Source organism: Saccostrea cucullata, unplaced genomic scaffold, assembly GCF_032062105.1.
Source record: "Saccostrea cucullata isolate Sc308-1 unplaced genomic scaffold, CSIRO_AGI_Scuc_v1 ctg8725, whole genome shotgun sequence".
In the NCBI taxonomy this organism is placed as follows: domain Eukaryota; kingdom Metazoa; phylum Mollusca; class Bivalvia; order Ostreida; family Ostreidae; genus Saccostrea; species Saccostrea cuccullata.
The window spans coordinates 11,168-28,558 of NW_026932006.1; the positions used below are offsets into that span (position 1 = coordinate 11,168).

A 17,391-nucleotide genomic window follows, 5' to 3' on the forward strand; every position below is an offset into this window, starting at 1 on the left:
CAGAGTCGGAAGGGGGGTGGAGGGAGGGAGGGCACGTATGGACAAACTTTCATAAATGCTTCTAAGAACATGCTATAAGAAATAGAATCTAGGATATTGATGTAATTCATCATTACATTGATGTTTGAAGTGAAAACTCTGAGCTCTTAGAGAAACATATAGGTCAAAAGCTTTGCAGACTATGTGCTTATTGTTTCACAAATTCAATATTTCAATTATTTCTGATCTGATATAGATTCCATAGATCTGTGTACAGGTCAAATATCCAAAAAAAGTAATAACAAATTAATAACAAAAATAGTTATAACAAATTAATAATTTGTTATAACAAATAAATAATTTGTTTAAACAAATTAATAATTTGTTTAAACAAATTAATAATTTGTTTAAACAAATTGATAATTTGTTATAACAAATTGATGATTTGTTATAACAAATAAAAAAAATACTGCTACGGCCCTAATACTCTTCCGTAATAACGTCTCCTCACACGACAGTGTAATACTGGTTTGTTTGAGTTTGAGTACTTAAATACATGGGTGAATTTACTGACAACAACTCAGAACTCAACTTTCACTAATTAATTTTTAAAGATTTTTTTGTTGAATTTTCATTACATAAAATACCATGATGAAGGTATTTTAAATACCTTGATAAAGCTATATACCTTTATCGGGGTATTGTGCTGGACCTGTTAACTTATATGCATTGCGTTGCAAATTACAGGATATAGCCTTAATATTACTCAAGAAAGATAACTCTATCTATGACACCCTATATTTTCACCTTCCAGTCAGGTGATGGCAAGCTTAAGCCATTTCTTATTTTCTGGATTCTTATTTGGACATACAATACATAAATTGGTATTGCCTATTATAATGTATTGTTATACTTTTGAAATTATTGATTTTTAACTTAATTAAGTTATTGTACAGTTTACAATGCAAACCATTCCTATAAAATTATACTAGGCAGTTTCATACGGATTATTTAGATACTGGGTGAAATGGTACATGGGTGTAATCCTTTAACACCCTTAGGTTGAAATTAAACTTTAAATAAAAATCGGTATCACCATAAGCAATTTAAGTTTTAAGGTATTAAAGGTAACAATTTTAATAAATCAAGACATTTTGATTTTTGAGAATCTGAAATATAAATAATGAGTAGATATATTTACTTTCGTTTTTGACCAAAGATATTTAGGCATTGAGAGCTATAATCAATGTCATATCATTCAAATTTTAGATTTGGACATGGATCCCAGCAGAAGTGCCCAGGATGTGATCAGATGTGACCTTTGTGAGACAGCTATAGTACAAATGTACTGTGATTTCTGTCATGTCAACCTTTGTAAACCCTGTATTGGAGAACACATTGCTGATGACTACAACAAACATCAAATTGTCCAAATTCAGCAAAGGAAATCCACCTTAATTTATCCACAGTGCAAAACACATGAAACAAAAAGGAGTGAATTTCAGTGTGAAGAATGCAACACGTCTGTGTGCTCTTTATGCATTATAACTGATACACATAAAGAACATACCATTACAACTCTTTTGGATATTTTTAATTCAAAGAGAGAAGTAATTAGAAAAGATACTGAAGAGTTAGAGCAAATACTTTCTCCAACCTATGAAGAGATTGCCACTGATATAGAAGCTCAGCTTGCCAATCTGGATGGAGAATATGCAAAACTTTCAACAGCTGTAACAAAACATGGAGAAGAATGGCACGAAGAAATCGACAACATTGTCAACAAACTGACAACAGAAATTGAGGATGTAAAAAATAAACATCGAAGCATTCTGAAGAAACATTTAGATGAAATTAAACAGATTATATATCAAATTGAGCAAACTTTGCTTCAGTTAAATAGAATAGATGAATCAAATGAAGTGTCCATGACTATGGAATACAGTTCTAAAATTGAAGAATTAAGCAAACTTCCACCTAAAGTGAAGATATCACTGCCTGTGTTCAGTCCAAAGGCTAAAGATACAGAACATCTTTATACATTGTTTGGATCTTTAACAGAATTAACTACCAAAACAGAAGAAAATGGCTACAAACTGAAGAAACCAGAGACACCAACCATAGAACTGCTTGAAGAACCAGAACTTATAACTACTATAAATACTGGGTATGGAAACCTATGTAGTGTTGCCTGTCTTAGTGAAGAAGAAATTTGGACAAGTGGATTTGTCAATGATATGAAATGCTTCAACATTCAAAGCTCACTCATAAAGACAATCAAAACAAAATCAGGGGTCTGGCCAGGTGACATAGCAGTGACAGGTGATGGGGATCTAGTGTATTCTGATTGGAAAACAAAGATTGTGAATAAAGTGAAGAATGAACAGACAGAGGAGGTGATCAGACTACAGGACTGGAGACCTAGTAATCTCTGTGTCACTTCCTCTGGTGATCTCCTGGTTAACATGCACAGTGATGATAAAACAAAATCCAAGGTTGTCCGTTACTCAGGCTCCACAGAGAAACAAACAATCCAGTTTGATGAGGAGGGTAAACCTCTGTATTCAGGAAATGCCAAAATTAAGTACATCAGTGAGAACAGAAACCTGGATATCTGTGTGGCTGACTTCAGAGCTGGTGCTGTAGTGGTGGTCAATCAGGCTGGAAAACTCCGATTTAGATACACTGGTCATCCTTCTGCCACAAAGAACAAACCATTTGAACCCTGTGGCATCACAACAGACAGCCAGAGTCAGATCCTGACAGCAGACTATCATAACCACTGTATCCACATCCTAGACCAGGACGGACAGTTCATCCGTTATATAGATAACTGTGATCTGAAGGGTCCATTTGGTTTATGTGTAGACAAAAGTGACACCTTGTTTGTTGCCGAGTGGAGTGGGAAGCTTAAGAAAATTAAATATCTTAGATAGACATGTATTTAAGGAATCACTGTCTAGTTAGGCCAAAAATAAAAATAGTCTTGTTTCCTGCTACCCGACCTACCCTATTTTTTTGCACCCTACCCTAAAGTTTTTTAGTTTTTGAGGGAAAATCGAAAATTTCATGATCCAAAAGTGAAAAAAATATACATTCAAGTGGTATTTCATGAAATACATATGTTTTAAATATGGACTTGCAAGAAACACTACTTATTAATATTTTAAATGATAATATTGACCAATGACATGTTTAATTTGGTTTTGTAATAGTTCATATCCAACAAATACCATTGTAAAAAATAAAATAATTTTCCAACCAACCTACCCTATTTTTTTCAGGCTGGTAGTAGGAAACTAAGACTATTATTTTTTTTGGCCTTAGTATAGTATGCCAGGGCATCAACGATACTGGGAAACATGGGATAATTTGCATAACGGGCGAAGCTAAAATTATCCCATGTTTCCCACTATTGTTGATGTTACTGGCGTAGTCTCCTAACTAGACAGTGATATTCCTTATATTTCCATTTTTACTTGAAATAACAATCTGAAAATAAATTGAAATACCGTCTAATTTAGTAGATTTGAATTGAATGCACAAGGCCCCGTGACATCAAATTTTACTATTAAAAAATAGTCCCATAAAAACACAGAACAAATTTATTGATTATGTAGTATTTTTTCACAAAGATATTTTTTTGAAGTATTTGACCTCCAAGTCAACATTGACATACATGTAGCAAATGACCTTGGTCAACCATGAGTTAAAATGTTTATAGGCACCCTCACAACATCAGGACCCTGAGTCAATATCAATATGATCCGGTTGGACAAATGACACTATGTGAACTGAGTCAGGGCCCCAGGTATAACAAGGGTATAGTCCTTGAAACTTCAAAATCAATTGTATCAAAACACAAAATTTATTAACTCCCAATCACTCAGTCTGGGACATGACAAAACTAAAACATTTCATGTCAATCCATTTTTATTTGTAAGTAATAAATTACATAAATAATTATTTCATCACTTTTAATTAACAATCAGGGATGAAGTATCACAGATATAACGAGGCAAAACGAGATCACAAGTATTCAAAGAGAGATAACTCCAACACACTGAAAGAAGAAATTGGAATGTTATGACAAAGTTTAGCATTGTTGAACAAATTGAAGTATGTTTTTTAATAAGGATTTTCTTCTACTGTGTTCTATGCATAACTTACAGATAGCATAATAAAGTAAGCTGGATCAAGAGGTCTGCAAATTTTGGTAAAAAAATATGAAAACCAAAATTTTTTTAATGCAATGAAATGTTGAATGTAAATATGATTTGGAGATGGAAATGTGTGTATTTGTATAAAAATAAACTATATCTACATGTGAACCATTTGAACAAGAAAAAACTAAATTATTGAAACTTGACATAAAAAATTATATTATGCTAAGTTGTGTCACATTTTTATACAACTTACAATATTTGCCTTTCATTCATTTCACACCAATTATACAATCATTATGTTATAGCTGCAGAAAGCCAATGATATGTATACATTTACATGTCATTTGAAAAAAAAATATATGAATTGGAATGCAATAACCATACATAATCTCCCCATAAATACACTAATGAAATGAAAAAATAAAATCACGATGTGATACATAATTTTTCCTTTCCATCCACTTAAAAATTCTTTCCCTTTCAAACTACAAGAAATGAGACAGATTTTTTTTTTCTGCACATACATGCATGCAAAAACACACAAAACAACAATTTTAAACAAAAACTTAAGGGAAAAAAAAATACAACAATTTCATGATATGCTCCACAATGAAGGCATAAGGACTTTGAACTTGTAATTGGTATAAATTAGCACTATTATTATCACTGTGTGACTTTGACTTTGTGATTTAATGTATAAATTAGCACTATTATCATCACTGTCTGTCCTGCTGTTCTCGTTGAAGCCTTTCTATAACCAGATTTGTCTCCCTTACCCCTTTGTTGTCACCGCTTTGTTGCAGGGCGTTCCTCAGATTTGCCCAGAATGGAATCATGTCTGGCTTTACTTGTGTTCCCTGTAAATTGATCAAATTAATTAATATTATTACATAATTGTTAATGACCACTTTAAACCCTCAGCAATATCTTATGTAAAAAATGGAAATTAATTAATAATCAAGCAATCAATGAATTTCAAAAACAATTTTGCCAGTTTCTTTCATTTTCAATTGATGTATCATAACAACCAAGATTTTTTAAATCTTACTTATCCCTCATGTTTGATGTATAGAGAGCTACTGAAAATTTTCATCATTTCTTAATTAAAGCAACATAGACTTATACTATGGATATGCATCAAAACAGGAGAGAGAGAGAGAGAGAGAGAGAGACTGAGAGAGAAAGTTCAATACTAAAATCAGTTGTCACTGACAAGGACATCTGTTTGTACAACACAATTTATTTTCCTACCTTTCGGAACATTTGTGCCGCCTCTTTAAACCTCTGTTTTCTCATCAGGAAGTCTCCATATGTAGCATGTACGTCCCACAACTTGGGATTCATCTCCAAACAAACCTTCAGCTTTTCTTCTGCTTTTTTATCTTTGTTTTTCTGTTAATAAAAATAAAACAAATTACACAGAATATATTTATAAATTTTGATTCTAATCTCCTGCAACTGAAATTTCCCTTATACACATGTAAGATATGGTACATGTACCAGTGATTAAAAAAAAAATAGAAAATATTGCCAAATCAAATTTTATATATTAAACAGCACAACTTGTTTTCAATTAATGTCTAATGACATTGTGCGATTATACCTGCACATGAAACAAAGTTCTTGTAAAGAATAAGATTTACAATAGTTTGATTCAGACTTCAGAGCAAAAACGAATTAAATTTTAAAATCAAATAGACGAGCTATTCTCTGCAAAACTGTCATTGCAGATGTCAACACTATGCAGACTTAAAAGCAGTTCTTGGGGTGCACTCAAGATAGATTTTCAAACCCAAAATGCCTTGGATACAGATTTGTTATCAATGTAAAAAGAATAATTTCACATTCATAAATGCTTCGATAAACAAAATGATCCTTCTAAGGATTTTGCTCTGCTGTTTAGCTAACCTGTATGTACATCTTGGCTTTGTTCAGGTGAGCTATAAGGAAGTGGGGGTCTTTGTCTATGGCCTGCTGGGTAAATTTCATTCCTTCATCAACTCTCCCTGTGTCAGAATAAGCCTGTCCTAACTTCATCAGTACTTCTGTACTCTCTGTAAATACAAAAGAAGAATATAGCATAACACGTAACACAGAATTTATTTTCTGACTTTTGCTATTGGACAACAAAAATAAATTTACTTGAGCTTTATTTGAGCTATGATATTTGAAGGCATGCTGTACGTATCAATCTGCATTCTAAAATATTCCTGCACTTTATTTCTGCCCAATTTTATAGGCTGACTATTCTAACAAAAGATAATTTTTTTTACATTAATGTAATCAATAGGGAATGCTGAAACAAATGTTGGAATCCAATGAAAAACTGTGTTTACCTACCAGGTAGAAGTTTATGGAGTTTCTGAAAAATTTGGATCCTCTCCTGCAGAAGTCGATCTCTGGTGGCACCAGGTGTAGCTTGTTCCAGATTCAGCTCTGTGAAAACGTTACGCATTTAGCTTTGAAAATGTACACTAATACAACTTGAAAAAAAGAGAGTAAATGTTGAAAGCCAACAAATTTGTATTTCTTTGTTTGACAAGAGGCCCATGGGCCACAATGCTCATCTGATTTACTGTGAAATCTCTAATTTTTGTAGGGGTTTAATCTTCGCTGTTTTCAAGGTATGAAGAGAGCCATGAATTTATGTCCACCACGAAATCCAATTTTTCACGTATATTACTACTGAACAATTCATAAACCACAAAAACAAATCCCTGTGAACCAATATTTTTCCCCTTAAACCACAAAAATTTGACCCCTTGAAAATATCTGATTTTACAGTACTTAAAATATAAAGAGGGATTTTTATTCCCTGAATTTTTTTTCAAATTATAATCATACCCTGATTTTGAGGGCTTTTTAAATATATAGACACACCATGAGATGCTGCAATACCAAAATTAATAACATGGCATCAAGTAAAAAGTTGGCCTGGTTAAGTTCAGAAGAGATCCAGAATGTGAAAAGTTAACAGATGTAGAAAGACAGACAGATATGCCATACAATAGGTGATCAAATAAAAAAGCTTATAAATTAGCAGGAATTTTTACTTGATGTCAGGTTACATGCAAGAGTAACCATATTTACATTTCTTAAATTCTCATCTTTTCAGAGTTTTTTTTTTCCTGACTAGGTCCTGTATTTGTACATGTAAATCACCGTGACTGTTGTGTGGAATTAACTAACCTTTGTAGAAGAGTTTTTCTGTTTCTATGGAAGCTTCCTTCTTCTGAATTCCAATAGCTACTGTGTCTCCCAGGTTAATTGTACCATGGTAGGTCCCCTCGGGCTAAAAGAGACAAACTATACCTGTACACTGTATAAGATAGAATATTAGGTTGAAAATTTTTTCAAGAGGAACTTCAATTACTAAATGCATAAAGAATCTTCATTACCGTAAACTATAACTTTGTGCCACATAAAATTCTCTAAAAGAGGTATAAAGCTGAACTCAGATATCTTGAACATCATGGCTATGTCAGTTTTGTGATTTGGCAGTCCCCCATTCTTTTCTTCATTTTAGCCCCAATATCTTTTAACCTTCATAATTATCTCTCTAATTTTTAACTCGGTCCCACTGAGTTTGAGATAACGAGGTTTGACTGTGAGATAAATTACCAGGTACAGTATTTCCCCCGCCTCCTGCACACACTCCATGGGTAGATCCTCCCCCGCCAGGGAGGGGTAAATCTTGTCATACCACTCCATCTGAGTAAAACCCGGGTACACTCCTGAAATCAGAAACAGTCTTAAAATTAATACTTATTTACAGGACAATGATCGATAAAGTCTTTTAATTTAGGACTATATATTTATAGTCTACTGGAAAAAAATTAAATACAGCACTGCAGGTACATGTAATAAATTTCTGAAAGTTAAAATATAAACTATACTTTACATTTTAAAATTTTTTTCATTGGCTTACATATGCTTGTACGACAGATGAGTAGAAAATACTGTTTTTTTTTTTAACAATTAATACAGTAAATTCTTATCTAAAAGTATCAGCAATTATCAATAGTACTTTCTAGTTAGGTTGTACATTTATATCCTGAAAGAAGTCTTTTAAAATGACATGAATATGACTTTTGAATATGCTTGTAACAGAAAATATAAATCAGGGACAGAGTTTTCTCCCTTTAAATCACACTTATTGAAAAAAAGCTTTAGAAATTGATAGAATTGCCTCCCTTGGCTTACCTCCTGGTGGGGTGTGGGTGGAGGGGTAGAGGAACCACCGCTTCTGTCCATATATGACCCCATTCCACGCGTCGGCGTGTTTGTGGAACGACACTCCGCTACTGGACGCCCCCAGAAAGAAAATACTGTCGTCCACCCCATCCTAAAATTTATAATGAAGAGTCATTAATTACATAAGTAAATTAAGTACAATGTATTGTCCATGTAGATCTTTGCTGTAATACACACATTTTTGTTATATGACACTCTCATATAGCTTGTGAAGTATGATTTAGATATTTCTAAGCTCTACAAAGAAAGATAACTCTAACTCCCCTCTCACTCTATTAAGAAAGATAACTCTACGCCCAGTGATTGCGCTAATTAAATTTTGAATACTGCAATTATATAAGTAAACTTTAACACAGTATTATTCAAAGATTCAAAGCACTCAGAAATATTGACAAAAATATTTGGGGGGATAATAATGTCAATTGTGGACAAATAATTGGAATAAGGGTGGCCAACAAAATCAATGAATACGCTGAAACTTGATGATCCTCTGGTTTCACAGAATGCTTACTTATTAACAGTAAATCACTTTTTCTATATTTTGCACCAATCAATAAAGCAATTCTCATTTCTTTTGCAGATGATAATGGAAAAACATGGATTGATTGACAGCATTATAGGAGATAATTATAATGTTCACACAAATCTGTGTTACACAAGGTACTTTATACAGCTTAATTATAATAAGCTCCAAATTATCTGATTTAGATACACCGTATTGTTCAAGACATGCGAGGGAATGTGATTAAATAAGACCTCAGATCTATATACAGGATTACCAAGGTAGACACCGAATTTATTCCTTTCAAGTACAAGATATTACAAAGCGGCTAAAGGACGAGAAATTTTAAGATATTCCCTCAGAGGATGTCCTGGGTATAGTGAAAAAAAAAAATCATGACAAGGAGCACAGAGTGGGTGTGACCGGTTGGCAGGTGATGCTCACTCCTCATGGCACCTGATCCCACCTCTGATGTTTTAGAAGTCCGTGTTTGCTCTACTCCTATTTTGTATTGTTTTGTGGACTTTTGATTTTGAATTATGTTTATCATCTCTATATGTTTCATTAATAAAATCACATCATTCTGTAACTACATTTTCTCTGCATGAAGAAACATATAGTTAAACTTTTGTATCTTGAACATTCTGGATGCATGTACCATTTGGATATGATGCACAGTTAACAGGGAGTCCCAACCACTTATTCCTTCAGTATTTTACCCTGGACATCCAACATCCTCATATCTCAGGCTTTTTTTTTCCACCCACTGAGTTCAGTTAAAATAAGATACTGTATCTTGATCGAAATAAGCATAAACCTTAAGTTTGTTTCCATGGCCTACTGGTCTTAATGCAAGGGTCTTCCTGAAGTAATTCCACCTTTTTTTAATTAATCATCAATCCAAAAAATTTTTTTGTCAGTTTTTAATAATATCTGAAGCAAGTCTTGAAATGTTCATTCTTTGATGCATGACATCCATGCAAGTTTGCTCCAGCTAGGTGGGGCTTATACTTATTTGGGAATGGACCTGCTCCAAAAACTTTAACCTGGTCACTCATCTGGAAAATGTAGGTGAGAGAGGGCATTCGGAGCAAGTTGGGTAGTACTATAGTGTCCATCTCTGCATCATTTATGCATGTTTGGTCCAGGTAGAGCTTAAAGATACTTGGGAATGGACCTGCTCCAAAAACTAATTGACCTGCTCCTAAAACTTAATGCAAATGCTGATGCTAATGCTGCATGGGCTCATCTTGGTCAAAGTGTGCTAAAAAGGCGTGCGTGGGGGGGGGGGGGGGGGCATTAGTAAGAAATGACTGTCTTTTTTACATTGACTTTTGTCACTCATCATACCTACTCACTTTGATTTCAAAATACTTGGGTGGTTTTAAAGTTCTTGGCAGGCTGGAGTCATTGTAGAACATTCTGTCAAAAATGTAGCTGTAAAGAGATTAAAATATTAATGCATGTGAAAATGATAGTTTCTTGCATAATTACTTGAATATAAAGTTCTCCTGAATAAAAAGTGATCTATAAGAATTCTCAATAGAATTTATTGAATTATTTAGTATTTATTGAATTAAGCATCTCTGTGTAATCTACTTGTGTGCCAAGTTACATTCAAATCAGACCAAAACTGTAGGAGGAGTAGGTTTTGAAAACAAGAGGCCCATGGGCCACATCGCTCACCTGAGAAGCATTGACCATTCTGTTCTTTACCAGATTTCCCCCTTGTTATACATAATGCATCCCCACCCTACCCCACTGATCATAATTTAGACATTTTGAAATCTACACTACCCCAAGATCCTTCCATGGGCACATATGTTTCAGCTTTTTTGGCCCAGTGGTTCCTGAGAAGAAGATTTTCAAAGATTTTTCCTATATATTTCTATGTGAAACTTTGATTCCCTATCATGGCCCCGCCCTTCCCCTGGGGGTCATGATTCCTACAATTTAGAATTTACACTACCCCAGAACGCTTCCACATAAGCTTCACTTTTTCTGGCCCAGTGGTTCTTGAGAAGAAGATTTTCAAAGATTTTTCCTATATATTTCTATGTAAAACTTTGATTCCACATTGTGGCCCCGCCCTTGCCCCGGGGGTCATTATTTGAATAATTTAGAATCTACATTATACCAGGATGCTTCCACATAAGTTTCAGCTTTTCTGGCCCAGTGGTTCTTGAGAAGAAGATTTTCAAAGATTTTTCCTATATATTTCTATCTAAAACTTTGATTCCCCATTGTGGCCCCGCCCTTCCCCCCGGGGTCATGATTTGAACAATTTAGAATCTACATTATACCAGGATGCTTCCACATAAGTTTCAGCTTTTCTGGCCCAGTGGTTCTTGAGAAGATTTCAAAGATTTTTCCTATATATTTCTATCTAAAACTTTGATTCCCCATTGTGGCCCCGCCCTTCCCCCGGGGGTCATGATGTGAACAATTTAGAATCTACATTATACCAGGATGCTTCCACATAAGTTTCATCTTTTCTGGCCCAGTGGTTCTTGAGAAGAAGATTTTCAAAGATTTTTCCTATATATTTCTATCTAAAAATTTGATTCCCCATTGTGGCCCCGCCCTTCCCCCGGGGGTCATGATTTGAACAATTTAGAATCTACACTACCCCAAGATGCTTCCACATAAGATTCAGCTTTACTGGCCCAGTGGTTCTTGAGAAGAAGATTTTTTAATGACCCAACCCTATTTTTGCCTTTTCTTGATTATCTCCCCTTGCGAGGGGATATGTCCCTTAATTTTAACAATTTAAATTTCCCTTCACCCAAGGATGCTTTGTACCAAGTTTGGTCAAAATTGGCCCAGTGGTTCTTGAGAAGAAGTTGAAAATTTGAAAAGTTTACAGACGGACAGACAGACAGACGGACGGACAGACAGACGGACGGATGACGGACAAAATGTGATCAGAAAAGCTCACTTGAGCCTTCGGCTCAGGTGAGCTAAAAACTGATACAGACAGAAAGATGGACAGACAACGGACACCTCACTATTGCATATAAGCTCTGCTGGTCTCTGACCAGTACAGGTAAAAAAAAAACTAAAATTTCTGTCGAGAGATCTAATATTAAAATAGCCAAATTCCTTGTAACTGCTTTTTGTACTCTGTGCAGGGAAGTTTTGTTTCTGTCTGAATATTAATAACTACATGTATACAAAATTATTGAAACATTATTTAAAATATACATACAATGGTTCTCCAATTTCATCCTTGTCTTTCATCAGGGAATCCACAAACTCCGAGAACGATGACTGGACATCTCCGTTCCCGCCTTTCCGGACGATATCGCGGGAATTTCCAGACAGGACGTACCACTGTCCGTACTCCTGCTTTAGGCTAGGTAGGGACCATTTCCAGGGGTTAGTCCAATCCCTGGCCCCCCGGGGAAACCTGACAATCACCGGTTTTTTAAATCGATATTTAACCTCGAATTCCTTCACAGTCAAATCACTAGCATCCCTTCTATCTACAGTACATTTGGATGACCCATACAACCTTAATGCCTCTTTTGTGGCAGGTCTCCATTTACCTGTGGAATCGGACTGCATGGAATTCTGAGAATTTTTTGAATCTTGGGAAGACTTGGATGGACTAGATGATTGTTCTGATGAATTCATCGATGAAAAGTCTGTTCTGTACATGACAATGAAGGCAATGATTATGAAGATGAAAGCACTTATTTGAACAGTTCTTGTGACTGTGGGAGATTCTTCACTTTTCCTCTTTCTTTCACTCAATCCGTTTGATACTTTCTTTCCATTCTGTGTCACAGTTCCATTGGACTTTATCTGCCTCTTTTTAGATCCCATTGTTGAAGATCTGTGAATTTTAAAAACAGAAAAAGTAGGTACATGATCATATATATATATAATAATCACACAAGAAGAAACTCAAGGTAATAATGTATCCTTTACCCATGAAGAATCTTAACCAAAGAACGAGGGCGCTTTTGATTGGCATTCGGCTGGAACCTGGGCGTAATTGAAAAGTGAAAATTTTATTGACATGTCACATGAAATTTTAATATTTTTTTTAATTTATCGGGTTCCTGTGCAACAGGAACGGAAAATAATTTCCCGAAATTGAGCTTTGAATTGCTAAAAAATAACTTGAAAATTGGCCATATCAGACATTTGGTACAAAATTGTACATTTTGAAACACATTTTTCTAAAAATTTTCTATGTCTGGGTCTTCTCTCCATTATTTTGAAAAGTTATTTGTGTGACCATGTATTTTAATTCAAAGAAACGATTACACTTTTTTAAAAAATGGAGAGAAGACCCAGAGACCACGAAAAATGAACTTTTCCCCAAAAAATCCAAATGTGTCAATGTGGTGCGTCTTTGTCCTTTTAAAGACATATGTTTATGTGTAGCGTTGACAGCTCAGAAAGTTAAGCTACCTGGTCAATGCACTCGAAGCGAAAAGTTTTTGGTTCGAGCCTGGCATGGGGCGTTAATTTTTTTTTATTCGGGCAAGCAACCATTTATTTTGTCAGTTTCGTTTTATGTACTGATGTATTAAAATTTTGAATTAGATAAATTTTGGTTCAGTTTGGTTCTCAAGCGAAATCAATTATAATATTCTATTTTATAATGTACATGTATACATGTATCATGCATCTATGCATTAAATATATTTTAGGTTTTATTTTTTGTGAAATATTACTATGTTATAGTACCCCGTAGAAAAAATCGGACATAAATGTTACAATTTCACAATATCTTTCAAACTAAATGAAAAAAAAAAAACCCATGGACGTGTTTGTAAAATCTGACCAGGTATGTTCAGCCAACCAAATCATGGACATTTAAACCATATACAGCCAATTGTGCCTAACGTTAATTTAATGTTAATCTCAATTAACATTATATTAACGTTAGCTTGTTGTTAGTTTAATGTTACTTTCGTGTTAAGTTAACGTTAAAAATATTAACATTAATTTAACGTTAATTTTTAATGTTAATTTGACTTAACATTAATTTCATGTTAATTTTTAAGTTTAATTTAACTTAACATTAATTTCATGTTAATTTTTAACATTAAATTAACATTAAAATTTTAAGTTAAGTTGGGTTCGGTCTTAAAAAACTAGAACCACAATATTAACATTAGATTAACGTTAATTATTTAATGTTAATTTCATGTTAATGTGAATTTAACGTTAATTCTGTAATGTTAATTTCATGTTAATTAGAATAACACGAGATTAATTTTATTATTCAAATTTTAGACCTAACTTTAAACAATACTTGCCAATCACTTTAGTGACAATTAATTAATTAATAAGATGTCCATATGTGGATACTCTAAACCGCCGGGGTTGGCGGTTGGGGAGGGGGGGTGTTGGCACTTGTGTCGGAAATAAATTTTTAACCCCAATATATAAAGATAACAGTTGAGTTAATATTATACCATATAGATTCAAAAAGTATTTCCGACACAAGTGTGTGTATGTGTTTGTGTAAGGTTGTGTTACAGGTGTGTGTTTGGGAAAGGGGGGTGCTCTAACTGTTAGCACCCTCTTCACCTCATCCATTTTTTTTTCATACATTCTTAAAAAAGTAAATTTTCTAGACTTAGATTATAAGCTCTATGTCTATCTTTCAAAATGTCAACTTGGATTTGGATTTTTTCCGGCTAAAAATGGTCCGTAGCTTTTATCAGGATCGGTTTTGTTTTTATCGGACGAAACTGTACGTCATGTTTGACGTCATCAGCTGTAACAGAAATTGAAAACACAGTGAAGAAGGATTTATCAAGTCTCTGTTAAAAGTAAGTTTTTTGTAGTCTTTGTAATATTACGTTTTTGAGAGTTTCATAATTTCAGAGGTCCCTAAATGTTTGAACTTTATGTACAGCAACATAACGCATAATTACTCAACAGTCCTTGCAGGTTAGTGTGTAGTAGGCCTAGGCTGTGAACGACGTGCCAGATCTCTGCTATGTTGTATATTTGTATATCAGCATAACTATTTTTATTACGTCTATTTATTGTTCAGTTTGTTAAATTTTTTTGAACACTGAAGCCTACCGGTACAGCTGTACTGCCGCCCTACGTACTATACGGAGAAAGTGAAAGTAGAAAGTAGAAATCGTGTACAAGTTAACAATAACCATCTCGAAGTTGAAGTTAAACATGCAATGTGAGCGATGTTTTCCCTGATTTTAACAGTTCATCTTAATTGGTTTCATCATTATCGAGAGAAAAAAAAGCCCGATTTGATATTTATTTTTATTGTATTTTAAACAGCTGGAACTCGGTATCACATCTGAGTCTGACTCGCACTTCTGAAATGGATCAAATCGGACTTTGTCGTCGAGACTCGGAAGAACCCAGCTGCCTAAATTATAATACCAGTGGACCACAAAACAGGTATTGAAAGTGGAACAAAATGTAAACAATTCCCACAGTAAATTTGATGACAGTGAAATTTACATTCACACACCCCAACTGATTTTTTAAAATACCAGTTATTAATTGAGTTAAGTACTTGTCACTACTTGACACTTGTCAATATTTTGTTCAGAAATATTTTATAAGCATTAAAAATCTATTAAATCTTACAGGTGATAAACTATCGCCCGTAGAGAAATGACTATAAAACAGAAGGTATCTTTTGTAAGAATTCCAGGGCTAACAAATTTGTTGGTTTTTTCTTTTACTGCATATTACAGGAAAGATACTTGTATGCAAGACATGGAGAAAAGAGCAGACTACAGACTCTATATACCATTCCTTGGTGCCTCCTTGAATTGATGTTTTTTCAGGATAACCATGCAGGAATAAAGGTTATTTATGAAATAGTACATACATAGTGTATTCATAATTTTCATTTAGAAAAATTTTATAACTTGATCTAGAGTTTATGCTAAAGAGACAAATTTAAAGCCAAGTTGCTTTCACTGTACTGAAAGTTTGCTTTGAATCAGAAACTGCACATAAAATTTGGTTTCTATCTATGAATATCATATATGTTGAAGATAGTACATTTCAAATAAATGATTTTTAATTATTTTTTTTTATAATTGTAGGTTAACTCAGTATAAAGTGTTGCTGACATGAACATGATTATCACAAGAAAGTGAATATATTTCATCACCTTAAGCAATCTTCAAAATACCAGGTAAAGTGCATTTATTCTGAACACATATAAAATATTTAAACCTATTTAATATGTCACCCCTAAATTTTTTTGAAAGTATACTGGAAACACAATGTCTGTTTGCCAGTCTCTCTGTATAGTAATATATATGGAAGTATATAGTTTTAGCTCACCTGAGCCGAAGGCTCAGGTGAGCTGTTCTGATCACATTTTGTCCAGCGTCTGTCTGTCTGTAAACTTTTCACATTTTCGACTTCTTCTCAAGAACCGCTGGGCCAATTTCAACCAAACTTGCCATAAAGTATCCTTTGGTAAAGGAGATTCAAGTTTGTTCAAATGAAGGGCCACGCCCTTATCCAAGGGGAGATAATTGGGAATTAGTGAAAATTTAGTGGCATATTTTAAAAATCTTCTTCTCAAGAACCACTGTGCCAGGAAAGATGAAACTTATGGGGAAACATCCTCAGGTAGTGTAGATTCAAGTTTATTCAAATCATGACCCCCAGGGGTAGGGCGGGGCCAAAATGGCCGACCAAAGCTTTACATAGAAATATATAGGGAAATTCTTAAAAAATCTTAATTCATCATATTTATATGGGAGCATGCTCATGTAGTGTAGATTCAAGTTTGATCAAATCATGACCCCCTATAGGAATGCATAGGAAAAACCTTTTAAAAATCTTCTTCATAACCATTAGGACAGGAATGATTAATCTCATGATCTGATGTGGAAGCATCCATAGGTTCTAAATGTAGATTCAATTTGTCATGACCCCCGGGGTTAAGGTGTGGCCACAATGATGGATCACAGACTTGCATGAGAATACATAGAAAAAAAAATTTTCTCCAGAACAGAAAAAAAATGTTTTGTCAAATTGACATGATCTGCAAGTAGTAAAAAATTTAAATTTATTCAAATAATGCCCCGGGGATTTGGGGTTAGGGAGGGGTCACAATGGGAGATCAGGTAATGTGTTGGAGAAATCTTTAAAAATCTTCTAGTTCTTTTCAAGTATGGCAAAATAATATATGTATGCTGTATTGTAATAGTGACATTTTCAAGTAATAGAAAATTCAAATCCCCCTACCCCGATAAGTATAAAGTAAGCTTCTCAATACTTAACTGATCTGGGTTTTTAGCTAGCCCATGTGCTCAGGTGAGGGATGTGGCCAATGGGCCTCTTGTTTCATTCATTATATTTTAGACAAACTTGAGTTGTTAATGTATTGCTGAAGTATTCTATTTTCATATAATTATTATAATATATGTGTTTGCCTCTCTTCTTTTTCAGATTGGAAAAAGAAAGAAGATTTGTAGCATTGTATTGAATATGCCTGATTAAAAGTATTAATGGATGAATTGG

General features: G+C 34.1%; 2 protein-coding genes and 1 long non-coding RNA gene across 8 annotated transcripts in view; 2 read left to right on the forward strand and 1 right to left on the reverse strand.

The window, feature by feature from the left end:
• LOC134234247 (bifunctional arginine demethylase and lysyl-hydroxylase psr-1-like) overlaps nucleotides 1-17,391 on the reverse strand; it is a 38,415-nt gene that overhangs the window by 11,016 nt on the left and 10,008 nt on the right. For 4 of the 6 annotated variants that reach the window (XM_062716295.1, XM_062716300.1, XM_062716299.1 and 1 more), the window contains 9 exons: nucleotides 12,110-12,739; nucleotides 10,260-10,338; nucleotides 8,349-8,490; nucleotides 7,767-7,879; nucleotides 7,335-7,437; nucleotides 6,486-6,581; nucleotides 6,054-6,199; nucleotides 5,397-5,537; nucleotides 4,018-5,002 (listed from right to left, as the gene is read on the reverse strand). In XM_062716295.1, the coding sequence (XP_062572279.1) occupies nucleotides 4,862-5,002; nucleotides 5,397-5,537; nucleotides 6,054-6,199; nucleotides 6,486-6,581; nucleotides 7,335-7,437; nucleotides 7,767-7,879; nucleotides 8,349-8,490; nucleotides 10,260-10,338; nucleotides 12,110-12,739 (1,591 nt within the window). In that variant the 3' untranslated portion in view covers nucleotides 4,018-4,861. Of the gene's footprint in view, nucleotides 1-4,017; nucleotides 5,003-5,396; nucleotides 5,538-6,053; nucleotides 6,200-6,485; nucleotides 6,582-7,334; nucleotides 7,438-7,766; nucleotides 7,880-8,348; nucleotides 8,491-10,259; nucleotides 10,339-12,109; nucleotides 12,740-17,391 lie in introns of those variants that run through there. The other 2 variants (XM_062716297.1, XM_062716298.1) reach the window with 2 other exon arrangements.
• Nucleotides 1,239-3,423, forward strand: LOC134234250 (tripartite motif-containing protein 3-like). Its single transcript, XM_062716304.1, has one exon. The coding sequence runs from the start codon at nucleotides 1,257-1,259 to the stop codon at nucleotides 2,913-2,915; it is 1,659 nt and encodes a 552-aa protein (XP_062572288.1). The 5' UTR covers nucleotides 1,239-1,256; the 3' UTR covers nucleotides 2,916-3,423.
• LOC134234251 (uncharacterized) lies at nucleotides 14,254-17,387 on the forward strand. The gene is made up of 5 exons (XR_009985143.1): nucleotides 14,254-15,067; nucleotides 15,175-15,297; nucleotides 15,600-15,713; nucleotides 15,957-16,048; nucleotides 17,320-17,387. It is a non-coding gene; the product is annotated as an uncharacterized LOC134234251 (long non-coding RNA).